This window comes from Stegodyphus dumicola, chromosome 9 (assembly GCF_044657685.1).
Source record: "Stegodyphus dumicola isolate Sdum_Otavi_A_Nest chromosome 9, ASM4465768v1".
NCBI lineage: Eukaryota > Metazoa > Arthropoda > Arachnida > Araneae > Eresidae > Stegodyphus > Stegodyphus dumicola.
The window spans coordinates 32,497,592-32,516,538 of record NC_140776.1 but is presented as its reverse complement, the minus strand read 5'-3'; the positions used below and the strand labels follow the sequence as shown (position 1 = coordinate 32,516,538).

General features: G+C 32.3%; 1 protein-coding gene across 4 annotated transcripts in view; it reads left to right on the top strand.

Moving 5' to 3' along the window:
• The window catches only part of LOC118192447 (cell adhesion molecule Dscam1-like), an 816,729-nt gene that overhangs the window by 525,462 nt on the left and 272,320 nt on the right, over positions 1–18,947 (top strand). For all 4 annotated transcript variants that reach the window (XM_085823333.1, XM_085823331.1, XM_085823332.1 and 1 more), the window contains 4 exons: positions 2,233–2,364; positions 3,912–4,076; positions 6,096–6,166; positions 8,254–8,488. In XM_085823333.1, the coding sequence (XP_085679459.1) occupies positions 2,233–2,364; positions 3,912–4,076; positions 6,096–6,166; positions 8,254–8,488 (603 nt within the window). The remainder of the gene's footprint in view (positions 1–2,232; positions 2,365–3,911; positions 4,077–6,095; positions 6,167–8,253; positions 8,489–18,947) is intronic.

Here is an 18,947-nt window from a genome sequence, read left to right as displayed (position 1 = left end):
TATTATTTTGGAATTTGATTTGCTGAAGCATGTTCATTCTATTAAGCTATTTTAAAACACATATATCATTCGATATTACTTAACCAATAACAATTAGCTTCCTTTTCAAATACTGCTGCTAATAATTGTTTCAAAGTTTATTATTCTTTTCTTATTAGGGATTGTTTAGTTTATGAAACACGAAATTTGACGAAGCACAAATAAATTCTGGTTATATTACACTTGCTATCATTTTTATGTCTGACTGGACAGAGATTTATAAGCTACGTGACGTCTATTTTAATATATGGCTTGAGACGTTATTTATTTCTCTGGCCTTCAAAGTTCCTTACAGTTTCGATATACCTACCTTTCGCCTTATACATGTCTCCCCCGAGTTTCTCAGTTGACATATCCGTAAGTCATTTAGGTACTTTTTCCTTCGCATGTCATATATTTTCAGAAGTGTCACGTAGAATTTGTTTCAGTTTTGCAGCCATTTTTCACAGCCAACCTTTTAAAATTTACGTCCATTTTTACAATTTTTGAATACTGCTTCCTGGTTTTTGTAACGTTGTCTAGATAATATTTTTAATAAAAAATTATACCACTCTTCTTCATATATAGTACATGCCGTATCCATGTTGAACAAATGTAACGTAGCAACATTTAATGAAATGTTATATTATGTAATGAATGAAGATAAAATATTTTCAAAAAACTTAAATTAAGTTTTTAAATTTTTTCTTTCATTCTTATTTCGATGTAATAGATCATATTAAAAGCTTGCAGTGAAATGAAAACAGAATGCATGTTTTCTAGGTTTTTCAAATTAATGTTTGAACTAAAAATCAACACATAGGACAATTAATATAAATCATTCATGGAAAGTTTAAAAGACAATTATTAGATGTTCATGTTCTGTTAATGAAAACAGGGTAAGTTGATTGTTAGAAAAATAAAATAAACTGTTTTTTTTAAAACATTTATAAGGTATTTTCACCCTCCTTTCTGCATGCCTTCGTGATGTAACGGTAGAACACTCGGCCCGTATTCGAGGACGCGTTTCGAGTTCCAGCGAGAGCATTGCTCACTTTTCACGTTTCCCGTATAGAAAAACCTAATAACTCTACAGTGGCGCCCGAGCTGAAAGGTGGGGGATGATAATTCTTCATCAGCAGGATTTGGAGATTTGGTTCCCTAATCCTCAGTTGCACTTTAAAAGGGGGAGTATATAAGGTATTTTCTCCCTCCTTTCTGCATGCTTTCGTGGTGTAACGGTAGCTCACTCGCCGTATATTTGAGAGGAACAAGTTCGAGTGCCACAGAGGGCATTGCTCTGTTTTCGTATTTCTTACTTTAACACTGCTAATGACTCTACATATTTATTAACACGAACACTTTCAAAACCTTCACTAATACAAAAGTTACGCTCATTACAAAGCGTTTCATTAAGAAATTTGCTCTCCTTTACTTTTGAGTAAAATTTATTTACTTTGATAAGAATATTTATTTACTGACGTAACTTCTAAAATTTTTACGCCTTGAGAAAAGCACTTTCCTGTGTAGGGAAAGCACATGCCCTCTTCCAGAAGGTATTTTACAAAAGCGAAGTAATTTTCTTTTTAATTTTGAACTATACCAAGAGGCTGCTTAAAAATGCGGATATTTTCTCCGGGAAATAGTTGAGACTAATGTTGCTATCTATAGATTTCAGCAATTATTAGATAGGTTAGCTGTTATCTATATATATTATAGATTAGATATTACCTATATTATTATCAATCAGATTATTATGTGTAGACTTATATTTCTGAATTACCTGAGTCTAATAATTGCTGAAATAGATATTTAAATATCCTATTCTTTTATTTGTATGTAATATATAATATAAAAATACATCAATTATTTAAAAAATTACAAAGTAAAATTTCAGGCAAAGAAAAAAAAGTTAAATTCAGTAAACTTTGAAACGCCGCATTCAGAACTTCGAAACTAGTAATGCGAATTTACTCGTATTATATTAAACCTAATCTAATACTCTATCACTGTAAAGCTAGCACATTTGTTTCTATGAATTCCACTACAATGTGTATCTTATCAAAATGCAGAAGTGTCTTCCCAGGAAAAGACTTTGAGCATGTATTTTTTTAAATGCATAGTATTTTGTTTCGAAATAATATATTTGATATATCTGACTTTTTAACTGTTAAAATCATTTTAAAGTGAATTAACAATTTATTTTTTTCAAAGAGCCGCCGGATAGGCCACCCACAGTTGATGTTACCAATAAAGGCAGTCGTTCTTTGACTATTACATGGGCAGCACCTTATAGCGGCAACAGCCTAATTACGAAATACATAATTGAGCATAAGACTGTAAAAGGTAAGAACTATAGTTTTTTAATAATTAATATAAAGATACTTATTGGAAATAAACTATAATACATTTAAGTATCTAAACTTCCAGAAGCAAAACTATCACAGCATACAAATTCATAATTACGTGATAGTATCAAAAAATATCTTGTACAAAAACAAAGTTCTCATCATATTCCTTAAAGTCTGAAATAAGTGGATTAGGTTCACTCTTCTGCTGCAATCTGTGATCACAATTAATTGCTTAATACTTCCTGAAGTATTGATGTAAATTATTACACTGTGGGTTGCGTTGTATCAGTCAGGTTACATTCATTTTGAGAGATTTATTTTTTGATATATTTAGCATATTTTTTAACAATTTTAATATATAAATATTTATGAATAGACATCTTATAATAATTAAACAAATTTGACTAAAAATAGACAATTATTTTGTAATAATTTGGAAGGTTACTTTCAATAAGCATGAATATCCGCATTTGACTAATTTAAAGGGACGTTTGAAAGTCTTCAAAACAGTGACATTACAGAGCTAAAATTAATGTTACCTATCAAGCTAAAAAAATGATCAACAAATTGACATTTATTAAGTTATAAATGACATTTACAAAGCTAAAATATAATTTACTGTCAGATTATAAAACCCAGTCTTAAGCACATTCTTTGAAAATATTACAAAATGAATAGTATATGTCGATAATAGTTACAGCATGTTTGCTAAGACTTTTTTACTTCTTAGAAGTGATGTTTTAGGTTATTTAAACATGGCAAAACAAAAAAGGGCTATATGACTGAATGAAGAAATCCTTCGTAAAGGACGAAGCGAAACTTTCTCTTATTTCCACACGAAAGCACTCATACTGCCAACCCATTTGTTGGATTTGATCCGAAGTCAGAGTACAATATATCAGGTGTGCCTTGAGCATTCGAACGCTAAAAAACTGAAACGATATATCCGTATGTTTCAGTGCAGATTTGACAATTTCTTAGTGGATTAAATTACTACGACGTCAAAATTTTATTAGTGTTCGTGTTGTTGTGACTTGTTTCATTTGTCTAACAATAACATCAGAACAAGGCCACGAAATACATCGTAACAAGGAGAGCAAGACTGCACCAGACCGGCCAGACCTTGAGCAGCATACATGTAATAGTACGACGTTCCTCTGTTCCGCCCCAATTTTGATGGAAAGCACCCATTGATAAGGTGTCCGAGGGTCTCCCACCCCTCTTCCCCTACCACCAACCTCTCAAAAAAAACTTTCGGCCAGCGGCATATTTAGAGTGCCCCCATGCCGCACTGGCACTATACATGTCCAAACATCCGTGGCTTCTCCGTGATTCGAAAACAGGCTTTTCGCTACAGCAGTCAGCATAACTAACCGGTAGCCCGGTTGCGCGCCTTGTTCGGTATAGACTGTAAAAAACTACTTACTTGCATTTAAAAATATTTGCCCCTAAAATGAGTTCACTTTTAAAAGTACTTATGTTAAATAAACAAGAAATGCTATAGAATTATTTATATTTTTTATGTGTTTATTTATTTTTCAGAACCGTGGTCTTTGGCTAAAATCACAAATGTTGATACTACTGATACCGTTTACACAATACAAGGACTTCTGCCCCATACTACATATCATGTACGTGTAAAAGCCGAAAATGCAATTGGAAGTGGAGATTTTAGTGAGCCTATCACAATAGTAACAGAAGGTGAAGGTGCGTTGTTTTATGTATTTAATCTTTATAATTTATTCTATAACTTTTTGCGAAAGGAACGGGTTGCAGTTGTTAGATTATTTTGCATGCAGTATCCGAAATCCAGAGTAAAGCAATCAGAATACTAATAAACTGCATATTACAATAAAATTTAATTTTTGTATAATGGAATTTTATTACTTCGTAAAATGTCAGACATAATAATAAAGCAATTTTTAAACTGTGTAACGATCTTAAACAATAAAGCATTAGCTAAATGTTATTATTATTATTATTATTATTATTATTATTATTATTATTATTATTATTATTATTATTATTATTATTGTTGTTGTTGTTGTTGTTGTTGTTGTTGTTGTTGATGTTATTACTATCATCATCGTCATTATTATTTTATTTTTATTGTCATTATTATTATTATTATTATTATTATTATTATTATTATTATTATTATTATTATTGCTGCTGTTATTATATTTGTTGCTATTATTATTATCATTATCATTACTGATTTTATTTTTATAGCCCTTATCATCAACATCGTCATCATCATCATTATTATTGTTATTTTTTACAGTTGTTGTTATTATTACTGTTGCTGTTATTATTACTATTATTACTGTTGTTAATATTATTGTTGTTGTTTTTGTTTTATGATTATTATTATTCTTATTGTGATTATCATTTGTCACAGATGAAACTTAAGATCATTTTTAAACGAGGTAGTTTACACGTGAAGCAATTTTCTGTACATGAATCAATGAAATACGCTTTTTAGCACAACTTTCTTCATTTACCTGCTCTGGCTTTGAAACTTAGGCAAGTGTTTCCTTAACTTAACTGTGTTTTCTTAAGCATTATGTCGACTGATTTCTGTTTATTCTCCAATTTCTAGTATAAATACTGAGTTATCGTTACTTATGAGTTGGCAGTTTAAGAAAAAAAAATAACAAAATATCGCTGTTTGTTTAAAAGTATTCCAAATTAGATAACCACACGGAATGCAAATCATCATTACGTAAAAGTTCCTGAGAGAAGAAAATAGCCTGAGGATCATTTTTGAAAAATTCCCCCTGACTATTAAGACATTTCCAAGATATCTAATTAATTACTCTATCACTTGGCTTTATGTAAACAGCATAGCGGAAAAAGTATTTTTTCGTATTTATCTCCAGTGCTAAATTTTAAATTAAAAATCGTTTTGCAGGAGAAGCCTCATCATTTTATTTTGTTAAAGAAAATATTTATCGGTACAATCGCAACAACCGTTAAAAGCTTAAGAAAATATCTCTTAAGAAACAAGAATTTTAATTCCTGAATATTAAAAAACTTTTTTATATCCTGCTGTTTAGCTTCTCTTGCTTGCTTACAGTTATTTCATTAATACGGTAGTACATTCTAATGAATATAAAAATTGTAATTTTACATGCAAACCTTTAAAACAGCTTACCGAATCATTTCCTTGTACAGTTCTTCAGATTCACTTGTGAAAACTTGAATACTAGTAACTGCACAGGAGAAGGGCTAAAAGTACCCTTAACTCTTTAAAATTTACAATGCGTCAACTCAACGCTAATATAAACTATGCCTCTACTTGGGGGTAACTGTAATTCAGATAACAAAAGTAACTAAAGATTTAAGATATGTATAAGGTGTTGAACTAAACTACAGGGCTCAGCTAGATACCGTTTTCTTAAACCTCCATCGAAACTAGTGGCAGCAAGTAAATGCATTACCGCGCGAACCAGCAGTAACTCTGGGAGCAAACGCTTAAACAGCAGAGGTGGTGGCTGTAGCCTAATTCTTCATCTTTCCTACTGAAACTCGTTTTTTTTTTCATTCATTCACGCGCGCCACAAAATTTAAATATTCTGGCACTGACAATTAGAGAAATTAAGGCTCATAGGAAAGAATAGCAAATTAAACAAAATTGGTTATTAAAATAAATATAAATCCCTACATCCTTTTATATTGTACAACTGTAAAGAAATTTAACTGCCTGTTGTTTTTGTTCTTTAGCGCCAAACGGACCACCAAAAGATGTAAGAGCTAAAGCAACCAGTTCTAGAAGTATACAAGTCACATGGAAGGTATGAGTGACAATAATATTATATTATTATGGACGCTATTTTTTTAATCATGAGAAGTAAAGCATTTACGCTATATTTGTCCATCCCAAAATACATCATTCTTTTTGTATTTCGGAAAGCATGTAGACATAGTCTATAAGCATTTTCATGCGGCCTATAATTTAGCACCCAATAGTAACAGACATATGCAAATATGTATCCACAAAAATGCTATAAATAAGGAAAATACTCCAGTTTGTCATTTTAAAATTAATATATATAATTAAGAAATACATCTTGTTTAAGACCCTGTAATTATAGTTGCTAAACGCTTATATTTGTTCTAAAAAAATTTAAATACAGAACATTTGGTTCTCATAGATTGAGGTATTAAATTTTAAACTGCAGGTAAAGATTTTTCAGTGCTAGAAACCAAACTTATCGCTATCTTGTTTTTTTTTAAAAAAAAGCATAATTTAAGCTTGATATAATTTGGGGCAGAGGAGATAATTTAATGTCGTTCAGCATTTTTCTTTTGTGATACATGAATGCATAACACTTTTTAATTTATAATACTCTTACGTTTCATATACTAAGAGCATTTTTAGAAATTTAATTTAAACACTGTTGGGCATCCAAAATACAAAACCATGAAGGAAGCACTCAGACAGCATGAAACTTGCATCGTGTGTATACCGAAATGGTATATGCAAATGATTATGATTTTAGAGCACGTGCACATCATTGGGCGACTTCATTGTTCCTTACAATACGTATATAAAGAGAGGAAAGAAATTTGTGTTTAACAACGTTGAATTGATCTCTCATGAGATCCTTTTTGTTAGTGTAGTTTGAGTATGCCTCATTTCTGAGTTCGACAGGGGCAGAATCATTGCCTGCAAAAATTGCGGATTATACTTCCGAGAAATCTGTCATCGTGCAAGACGTAACCAAGCGGCACGCATGCGAATATGGAACCGGTGGATGCAGGAGGGAACGACTGACGGACAGGAGTAATTGCAACTGTCTCGTCGCCCTGCTGCAAGCGAAGAGAGAGTCAGACAGAGAACGCTTACCCCGAGATGCCGCAACCGCGGGTACACCAGATGAACCTTCGCAGCATGGACTGGTCATTCCCCAATAGCACATGCAAAGGCACTCTCAATGCCGCGGCGTGTAGTAGTGTTTACTAACAAACGTACAGTAACAGTCATTACTGATTTGCTCGTCTTCCTCAAAAGAAGGTTGTATTTCAAATCAGTTAACTCTGATATTAAACGTAATCTCTGAGAATCCATTGAACCATTCATATATTTTAATTCATACAAGGAATATTACAAGTTGGCCATATGCCAATACTATAAGCCTGCCATTATTTACTAGAATACCGAATGTTATAAGAAGGCCTCATAGTATTGGCTCAGACCTTCTTTTTGAAAAAAAAAATGAATTGATCAAAATGTTTCCGAAAAGTCTGCATTTCAATACTTTTTCTATGACTCTACTGATATGAGAAATCCTTTCGTAAAGAAATCTGTCAATTTCAGTTGCATATAGATTTAATATTTCAGTCTCCAATTAGTGTACGGCCGCTAAATTTTATTGAAACACGATCTCAAGTTTTGAATTTTCCTTCCAATTTGTCGTATGTGATTTTTAGCGTTTCATTTTTAGAATGAGTATAATCATTTTCTGAACAGAACTTCATAGAGAATGGACATAGACTGAGAAATAACTGATCTCAATTCCTTCCTCCATTTTAAATGTATTTTTTTACTATTTAATTATTCCCAAACTGACATTTTTTGCATCCAATAAAACATGTTTACAGCTAATATTATTTCATTAACTATTTTGAATATCTTTCATAATATTTGTTTGCAAGTTAATTAATGAGTAATTCAAAAACTAAAACAAAATGTGCAAAATATTTTGATTTTGATTAATAATTGCTGCATGCATATGCGGAAAATCAAGCATTTATTTTAGGAATTTAAAGCATATAATTTCCACCATCTTGTGCTGTGAAATTGCTTCTCAAACCAAGTATATTTCCACTCACGTACATTTTGTATTACAAGAAAATTTATTACTTTTATTGTTGACAGCCTCCATCGAAGGAGGATATCCTGTCACCAATTGATGGTTACTACGTTGGATACAAAAGCAGATTAGGGGATCAATTTGCTTACAAAACTCTAGAAACGTCTCATGGAGGACTTCTAGAATGTGAAATTACTGATTTAAGCAAAAATACCAAGTACAGAGTTATTGTTCAAGCTTTCAACAGTAAAGGGGCTGGTCCTCCATCAGAAGAAACGCAAGTGCAAACGTTAGAGTTTGGTACGGTATGATATTTTGTTTCGTATGCTATATATCATAATGTAAAGCAATGTTCATATTTTATAAAACATTATTTATGCGAATTAAATTATCTTGCATGTTTGTTTTTATTAAAATACTAAATTTATGTGCTTTAAATGAAAATTACCAGAATTTGATCGAGGAAGGTGACATTAACTTGACAGACATTAGGTAAATTTTTGGAAGTAGCAGAATTGAAAATTAGCAACACCTTCGCCGGGAATCGAACCACGGACCTCTGACAACCGGCCCAGCGTGCAACACCACTACACCACGAAGGCACGCTGGGAAAATGGAAGAAATACCTTATATACTCCCCTTTTTAAGGGACGACTGACGTTTTTAGGGGACCCATTCGCCAAATCCTGGGTGTGGAGAATCCTCACCCAACACACTTTTAGTTCGGGCGCCACTCTAGAGACATTAGGATATTTTTAGAAGCAGACAAGATGGATAATGAGCAATTGCCTTCGCCGGGAATCGAACCACGGACTTCTGGAATACCGGCCCAGCATGCAGAACCACTACACCACGAAGGCACGCTAGACAAGCGGGAGGAATACCTTATAAACTTTAATGATTCCACATTTAAATTAAATGTGTGTATAAAGATTTTTTATTGCTCCGCCTTTCACTGATTTTTATTTTTTTTAATGTTTCCATATTCCAAAGATGGTTTGCGTTTTATTAAAAATCTTTCATCTGTCATTTGTACCAAAACACTTTTCAACAAAAGAGTTACTGTTATTCCAAGTAATTACACTGTAGCATTGCACTTTAACGTACTATTTTTTCCTTTCAACTGAATTGATTTCGTATCCTCCATTTCGCTTCGCATTACCGAACTGTCAGTAGAAAGTACCTAAAAAATATTTCTAAAATGCAAGTAGTTACAATTATAGTAGTGATAATAAAGTTTTGAATTTGTTCCTCATCATCTACCTAATGCAATACACGTAATATAATGGGACAAAAGAAACTCTGTCTCGAAGGCATCTATCTCATTGTCGTTCTCTCCAAACAGTGCGACTACTACCAGAGACTGACCGATTGTCTTGCCTTTGGGCGAGTTTTCAATTTATCGATCAGATAATACATCTGTGACTGTACCTTCTTTTGCGAAACTTTCAAGCATTTCCTAGCGTGACATACAATAACTCATGTATAAATAATTCCACATTTAAATTAATCTTAGGACAGTTCAACTAGTTTAGGTTAAACTCATGCTCATCTCAAATTCAATATATAACAGATTCCATATTGAATAGTATATACATTATAGAAATTCGAAACGCATATTTTCCATAAAATTGAAAGAAGTATCTTAATTCATAAATTATTCATCCATTATAAGTCTCATATTGATAGTCCTTCGCCTAAGGATTAAAATACTTGCTAGTAAGTATCGCATTATGAAATACTGAAATAAACCTATGCTGATTTGATGAGTTCTCATATTTAGGCTGGACTAAAAAAAAATGTTGAAAATTTTTTATTCTTAAATGTCATTGTGTAATTATGGAATTAAACTTCTTTTATACTTGTTAGCGTCAAAGAAAATAATTTCTCTGAAATATAGCTTTCAAAGCTATTGTAACAAAACGTGAGTAGATTATACAAGACCAGAAAAGGGAAATCGCTTCTATGTTACATATACGAAATTTTTCAGCAACTAAAAGCATAAGACATGGGGAATATGTGACGTTATCTTGGTCAAATAGTGTTCAACGTTATTGACGAAGTTAAAATTTATACAAAAGCTGGTTGTTGCATTCTATTACAGGTACACGTAAAAGTATGGAGGATACCAGCGATATACCATGGGTCAACTAGTAATGTCTTCCCATAGCAGAAGAATAGTTTATCTGCCTTCAACTAGGTGGTCCTGCCGCCCAGACGGGCCTCTGACTGTTGTATCGACAAGTGACAAGTGACGGAGGACGTGGACACTGTCCATTTACCTTAATGTTTAATAACTGCTGTACTGAAGGGCTCAGGTTCAAATCCCGAAGAAAGCATGGTTTGTAAATGTATAGTGTTTTAGCGGCATGGGAGCACCCTAAATACTTGGTGAGCTGAAGTCCTCTAGTGTAAGATGTATATTCGTTCGGAAGACTACCTCTCTGGTAAGAGTCCTCTTGTGGCAGAGGAGAGGGATGGATGGCTCAACTTCTTTATGGCTCTGAGAATCATTCTTTCATGGAATATGTACCCGAAAACAGCAACATCTACTAGGTGGTCCTGAGTTCAAGTCGCAGTCAAAGCCCTAAAATTTACGATATCAAACAAAACAATTAGGTTTCCGGCCAAAACGCACAAATCAAAACTATTGAGAATCTTCTTGCTGCCACTGCATCGAAAATTTAAATTAAAATTTTAATAAACCAAAATTCGATTTGCCTTATATTATGTCTTCCAAATTCCAGCACGAGAATGTAATATACAACTGCTATGAAGATGAAAATATGCTAACATAATACAATAATCTTGTCTCACTAACCTCATAAGTATCTTTTTGAATGAGTTATTATTGCATTAAAATGTCCATATAAAATCCTTTTTCCTGCATCCGTCTCTTTAAAATGATTCATGACGACAAAATTTCATCTTCTGAAGAAAGATATTTAACCTTAGCTTAAATATTAAACCTTAGTTCATTTGATTTAAAATTTTTATCTTGAAATACAACTGTTATAAAAACTTTTGAGAATAATATAAACATATTACTTTAATAGATAAGTCAATATACATAAAGTTATATGAGTTACATACATGAGTTTTTAAATCTTCTCGTTTGGAGATAAATATTATCATTAGAAAACCGTATAACATTCAAATCAGCAACTTTATGTACATGAGTTGAAGTATTACTTTATCAGCAAATCCTGGATCTTACAACCTACGTTTAAAATACTTTCTTTGCGGTCCCAGGAAACATAACTTTAAAACAATTCGTGACATTTTTGTTATCCTATTACTATTGTATAATTTATTTTGGTACACCATTTTTTAGCTTTCTTAAAACTTATATATGTCTTCAAATGTTCTTTAAATTCACGTTCATATAACTTGTTTAAACTAGTCAGTTTTAGCGTAATAATATTGGTTTTTAAAGTTACCTTTCGTAAACTGATTCGTTTATGATTCCCATCCAGTATATGGCGCCATGATAGATTACCGCTGTTGATTGTTGTAACTGTCGATCTTGGTTCGAATGCCAGAGAAGGCTTGAATGTTCGTAAGTGCCTAGTGTCCGGGAAGCATGAGGACATTTGAAATTTTGACAAGCCGAATGATCTCTCCTGTGGTTGGTTGTAGGGTAAGACATATTTGTAGTATATTGTTTCCTGTGCGGGAATCCATCAGTTTTCTGGAGAAATCCATATTTACGCATCAGAAGTAGATGGAAATGTCTCGTTTTATAGGGAATAAAATATGTCAGCTCCTATAGTGCAGCTTAGGTAACGCTCTTGGTGGCTAGGCCACTAAATCACCGATGAGTACTGGTCAGTCTCGACAAATGCATTAAGTTGCAAGTTGAAACAAAAACATCCAGTAAAGATTCAGTATGTCGTTATTTAAATATACTGATGGCATGTCTTGATCGTCTTCTGAGTTTCTAGATACGATATTCTTATCTTTTTTTCATGAGATGACATATTTAGAACTCCTTGACTTACTTTTCCATTATCCTGCATTCTAGAACGAATTAAAAATATTTAACGTAATCTGATTAGTATTTTGACGAACTCACACTTTTGTTCTCTTAATACCCTCATCATTTTACTGGGTCATACTTAAGTTTAAAAATAATAATCCTTAACTCTTTTTTCATTTACAAAGTGGCTTTGGAATTTTTAATGTCATATAGTTGATCTGTGATATTATACTCTAAGAGGATTATGAACCACTGCGAGAAGTCTTAAAGTAATTTCAAAGACTTGACATAAAGAATGAAAACTACATTACGATTTGAATCAATCAGAAGTAGCTAATATAAGTGATTAAGTCATGCATTGGGTTAAGACGATAGTATGAATTTATGATTTTGTATCATATACAGAAACTAAATGAACTGAAACTGACTTCAAGGGATTTCAAATATGTTCTTTATGCATTATATTACAAGCAAAAAGAATGTATTATATTACAAGCATAAAGAATATATTGTTAGCAATAAGAATGATGAGGCACACTATACTTATAAGTTTTATAAGGCTTTGAAAATATAATGTCCTTTACTACTCCTATATATCTAAAAAAAGAAACACTGTTATAGATTAACTGCGATATTCAACAAAATAAAGATAAATTACGCAGTCATATAGAAGCAGTTTTTTTTTTCGATTACATGATCAGAATGATACTATTCTAAATAACAATGTCTTATTTCTAGTACAAAATGTTTAATTTTGCTTCTGTAGATCATTTAGCAAACGAAAATACCCAAATTCTCTAATCTTGTTTGTATTTTAGTATAGGTACCTTTTCACGTTATTTTAGGTCCAGACTCCCGTATCCCTTTGTTCAACAACTAAAAAGCGCTCCCAAAATAATGCATAAGTACACTTTCTAATACAACGTACAGAAGTATGGTGTATTAGATCTTACTTATGTACGGTACTTCGGTACTCATACCTCTTGAGTAGGTAAAAAGCTTTCAAAAACTGTCGGTATGTCCTCATTTTTGATCTCAGCATTTGTCCGTACGTAGGTTATATTGAATAAGTACAAACAAACATGATATCACGCATAAGAATATTTATTTATACCATTAGTTATATGCTTTTATTTCCAGTGTTCTGTAGTTATGTAAAATTCTTAAATTTCTATCCTAAGTATTTCCAAATGCCAGAAATATTGTAAACCTACAGCGCAGCAAATTTATTTGCATTTGATGTTTTATGAGAAGATACATATTTTGTTCGGTTACTTTTCCTGCGTGTCATCTCCAATCTGTTCTCCTAGCTGTAAATTCCTTATCATATTGTTGATGTCAGATTTTCAGGATCTCATCTTTCTGTCCTTTCTCATACCTCGTTCCCTCTTTCCTCCATTTTTTTTTTTTTTTTTTTTTTTTTTTCGATATGTCATTTTTGATGAAGGACAGCTTGATAGGCTCGACAGCCAACCCTTCGTAGCCATTTGAAAGTGCTTCTACATTAGCGAAAATGGACAAAAGATTCCCCTTGTGTGTATTGAATAATATTTAGCGTATATTATTTAATACACACAAGGGGAATCTTTTGTCCATTTACAATGAGGCTTAATTCAGGAGTCAATTAGTATTATGCACCTTTAATTAAAATAATGTAATTATAATAAATAAAAAAATCATATCTTATAAATTGGAGTTGAGCAAATGTGTATATGACTCATAAATAATAAAATGGAGAGTATGTAAAATATTTAATGCACATGTTGGGGTCTCATATTTAATTTTGCAAACAACTTTAAATAATTGTGTCGTGTCAGTTTCATATCACAGTCTCAAACCTGTATATATAAAGTATTTCGTGTTACAGTTTTTAATTTACCCGTAAGATCGATGTATAATAGAATAAAAGTAATATATGAAATTTAGTATGTAAGGGTAAAATCTTCCTTCAAAATAAATCTTTATCAATACTTATCAAGTTCTCTTCTTTTTATGAAACTTTTAAAGTATATTATGTATGTTACATGAACATTATTATTATAATAGTTATGTGCATAAATAACGAAATAATATCTGATGGTGTCATAAATGTTAAAGATAAAGCTGATTAGAAAAGAGAATATTGCCATTGACACCTTTTTATTTCTGATAAAATATTTATGACAAATATAAAATATGCAGCTTAACTGACTTTCTTGAATAATTAGTTACATTGGTACTTCTTATACTTTTATAATATATTTGAAGAAAGGAAGAGATCAGTATGCTGCAAAACACTAAAAGAGAGAATTGAAGAAAAATGCGCACATTAAAATAAGATACGTTATATAAAAATGACTTAATTTTGGTTAACTATATTCCCAATGGATAATTCAGATTTCAATTTGTGCGTTATTGAAGCATTATTATTTATTGAAGCGCTACGCACGTACTTGAGTCATAACTTAATGTTATGTGACAAAGACTAATTCTAAAATCACGCAGTTTAGAGAAATTTATTATAAAAATATAATTATTTCCGGAAAGAAGATGTAACCAAATTAAGTAATAAATATCAAAAGCTACCGAAAATTAAAGTCAGAATTTTCATTTTACATTTCATATATATATATATATATATATATATATATATAGGTGATAATGTAAGCATTTTGGACAGGACAGCACAAATGGCGCAGAGTTCTTTTCAGGGTGAAAGCTAGGGAAAGGAATGACGTAATTAACTTGACAGCGGTATTTATACCGAAGTAGATGCAATTGTAGAGACAAGCTACGAATAGTTAATTTTAGTCTTAGTTGCCGTTTTCAAGTAATGATATATAACATGGAGAGATATCGAATTTGGGAGCACACATGAGTTTAGGGGGAGAGCGTCAAATATACAATAGTTAATTTTAAGGTCGCCAATTATTCTTAATGCAGTCATCTTATTTTGTTATATTTTAAATATATATATATATACATATGCAGTGTGTTCAGCAAAGGAGTTTCTGATTTCAAAATCACAAAGATCGGTAGAGGAATACGACAAGCGGTATATCTATTGCGAAAGTTGTAAGACTGTTAACAGAAGTTTCTAAATAATAGTTACGACAACGGTATGGCGCTGTAATCGAAAAATGTAGTGCGTACAAATTAGCATTCCACAAGACGCGTCCTTGACCTATGCTTCACCAGCTTGGACTACGCTTACCAAAAATGACTTGTTCAAACTACAACAAGAGCAAAGTAAATATCTGAGCATTGTTTACACACACATACTTACCTGTGCGCAATGAAAGATTGCACGAAAACATCAATACTAAAACTACTGATAAGTTTTTCAACAAAATTAATAGAAAGTTCTACAAAGAAGCTACTACTAAAATTTTCCAGCATAAACTCTATACATACTCTGCTGTATTTGTATATGTTACAGTGAAACATCGAAATCTGGAGAATGTCAACTTTCACATAATCGCTTGGTCTTGTCCGAAATATTTTCCAAATACTCTTATTTCTGATTTGCACCGGTAAATGTCGACATTCACCATGTATTAATGGTGAATGTTGAACATATAATAATATTATATTTTCTTCTTCGTAATTCAGTCTCGAATAAACGCACTTGAAACTTGAAATAAGAACTTAAGAACTTAAAACACTCAGTACATTCACGCAATATTTTTGTTGAGCCGGACACATTGCGAAATTCGCAATATGGCGAAATAGTATTACCGATACCGATACCCATATACGTTGCACCCTTGAAAAGTGAGAGGAAGCGTACGGAAGGAAGTGGTTACAATCATGGTATTTCATTGAAAACATGTGTTTCTGGTACTGAAATACCAGAGGTTACATCACAGTTTACGACAAGGCATAGTTTCCAAACGCGATTGAATATTTCACAAGTTCCCCATGTGAAAGCCACTCACAGGCTCTTCGCTAAATGACCAACGGGCAGGCAGCGTGGCAGATAATCTGGCTGGGAGTTTTGATCGCAGGCAAACTGAATTTACTTCTGAAAATGCTGCAACTGGAATTATTTAGCGAAATCCAACGAAATCTGATCTGCTTTGAAGAATTGCAGCAGAGACGGGTTTGAAGAGTTCCAGTACACCGAAACTACTGGGAAACAGACTAGACATATTTACATTCAAAATCCAGGTACTTACGTATTATCCCGTCGACCGGCCAAGTAGCGACATTTAGCGCCTGCCGAAAAGTTTCTTCCATAGTCGAGAGGCAAAGTTGGCTACAACAGCGCCTTGAGAACGGCGATCTTGTCAAAGTTGCGTCAAACGTTCATGCCAAATTCAAAAGATCTAGACGTCTTTTTATTTAATGATTAATGAGTATTTCCTCCGCTTCGTGTTTGTTTTATGTAAAAGTGTTTTTGTCCGTTTCTGCTATTTTATTAGGTACTCCAATTTTACTGGGAGTTCTGTTTAGAACGTGCTGAGCACAAACTTCGCTGGCAATATTTCAAATCTGTTATTGTTTTGTTTTCCATATTCAACGACAATATCGTGTCCATAAACACACACATTTTTTTTTAATGATAGGATCTCATAACTTTGAAAACACACCACTGTTTTCCTCTCTGTAGAAGACAGGCCCAAAATTTTAATCTTTTTTTTTACAAGGAAGAAACACAGGAAGAACAGTTAATTTATATACTTGTTTATAAAATTAAAAAGATCGGGAATCAACCTAGCTTATATCAAACAAAACCATAGATATGACGAGCGTAGTCTTACGTCACATTTATTCATAATTGTCGCAAATCGCACTCCGTAGAGACAGTTTTCACGGTCGACGGGATAGCACGTAAGTACCAAAATCCAAAGGTTGCCAGACGACAGCGTACAGCGCCATCCATTGGTAGGTTTTGTAACTATTATTTCGTAACTTCTATGCAACTATCTTTCAGCTTTCAAAATAAATATGCTTCTTGTCATATTTCTCTACAGATATTTTTTATCCTAGATTTTTAATTTTGAAGTTAGATTAGTGGTGCACAGCCGGTTTTGCTTTAAGGCCTTCTTTTAAATTTTGGCCCTGCCTATCGGACTCCAGAGAAGATACTTAATATATGCTTGGGAAATGACAATTTCTTGAGAATATGTGATTTTAATGAGTGATTTTGTGCTTCCGCATAATAAGGAAAATTAATGCAGTCTGCAAAAACTGAAGAAAATTCCCTAATAAAATGCAAATATAGCGTAGCTTCAAAATAATTGATTTCAAATTAGAAAATAAATAAATCAAATACTAATAAATTGAGAGCTAAAACAAAAAAAGCAGTTGTTAAATTGTAAAATATTTCGGTAATATATTTAAATCATTAACTTCCTATTAACAAGATGTTTGACTATTAATATTCTCTGAAACCTTATTAAATTTGGCGTATATTCTAATACACATGCTCTGGAGACAACATATTTCTATAACTGCTTTTAATTACATATACATTTATATATGTAATTAAATATATATATATATATATATATATTTTAAATATAAATTATTTTAAATTGCGAACAAGTCTTTCACAGAGGTATTTTGGCCAGAAAGGTGCTTTCACTAATGCACATTTAAGTAAGCTTTTGTATTTAATAGGGTCTATTAGTTTTAAAAGGCTTCATCCCTTTATTTTCTGTGCTCTTGAGTGATATATAAGTACAAAGAGTAATATTCTTTAATTCTCCCTCCGATATGTTTAAAAAACATTTTTTTTTTTTTTTTTCATTCGCGAAATCACTTCCGTTATGTCTAATTCCAAGAAAGTACTTTTTGTGGACAATAAAATGGGGCCTATGAAAAAAATGTCTGGCATTTTGTTTTAACACCTTAACCCTTATCACACCAAGCATTGAAGAAATAAATATTTTTTTATAAATTCTTAAATATGTGTTTCTCTGCGTTTATGTTTATATCCAGGAAATACCGTTCTTTGAACATAAGAAATTGTAGTGTATCAGTAACATTTTCTCCTAGGTTTGAAAGATAAATCTAGAGTCCTAATGAATCAGAATATGTATTTAATCTCATAGCAGTGCTCAAAATAAATACAAACAATGAATTCAGATAGAGACAGGAAGATAACTCTACACAGTGTATACAAATACAGACATACATGTGTAGAGTCTACGTTGGTAAATTTATATCTGTTAGGATATGTGCAGCATAAGAACGTAATGCTTATCCTCTTGGAGGATTTCCTATTAAAACAAGTTAAATTTATGAGATGATTGCAAGTGGTAGCCCTTTTGTAGAAATTTCTGTTGATTTTGTTGAGAAACTTATCAATAGTTTCAATAGCGAGATCCCCGTACAATCTTTGATTGTGCACGGGGAATGGACGTTGGTAATCATGTGTACATATTTATATTGCACTTTTTGGGAGTTTGATCACATCATTTCTGGTTAACGTAGACGAAGTCAGTGAGATATAGATAAGAACTGGAGGCACAATTGAGTTATAAATGATATGTCTCTTTCTTAATGCTAAATCGTAATAGCTGCCAATAATTGGAAAAAGGCAGCATAACAACCCATAAAATACAAATAATTTACTGGTTCGGGAAAGCTTATCAAGTAGAAGAGAAGAGGTAGAGTATAGGTCCTAGAATAGAGCCCTGTGGGAATGCCAGGTCTGATTTATTTTAAATCGGAATGTGCTTTATCTATAATAACTGTAAATGTCCCACCTTGTAAGGAAGGACGTAATTACAAGTATGATTTCTCTATTAAAATTGCGGTTTGTCAATTTGTAAATTAGGCCCCTCATGCCAG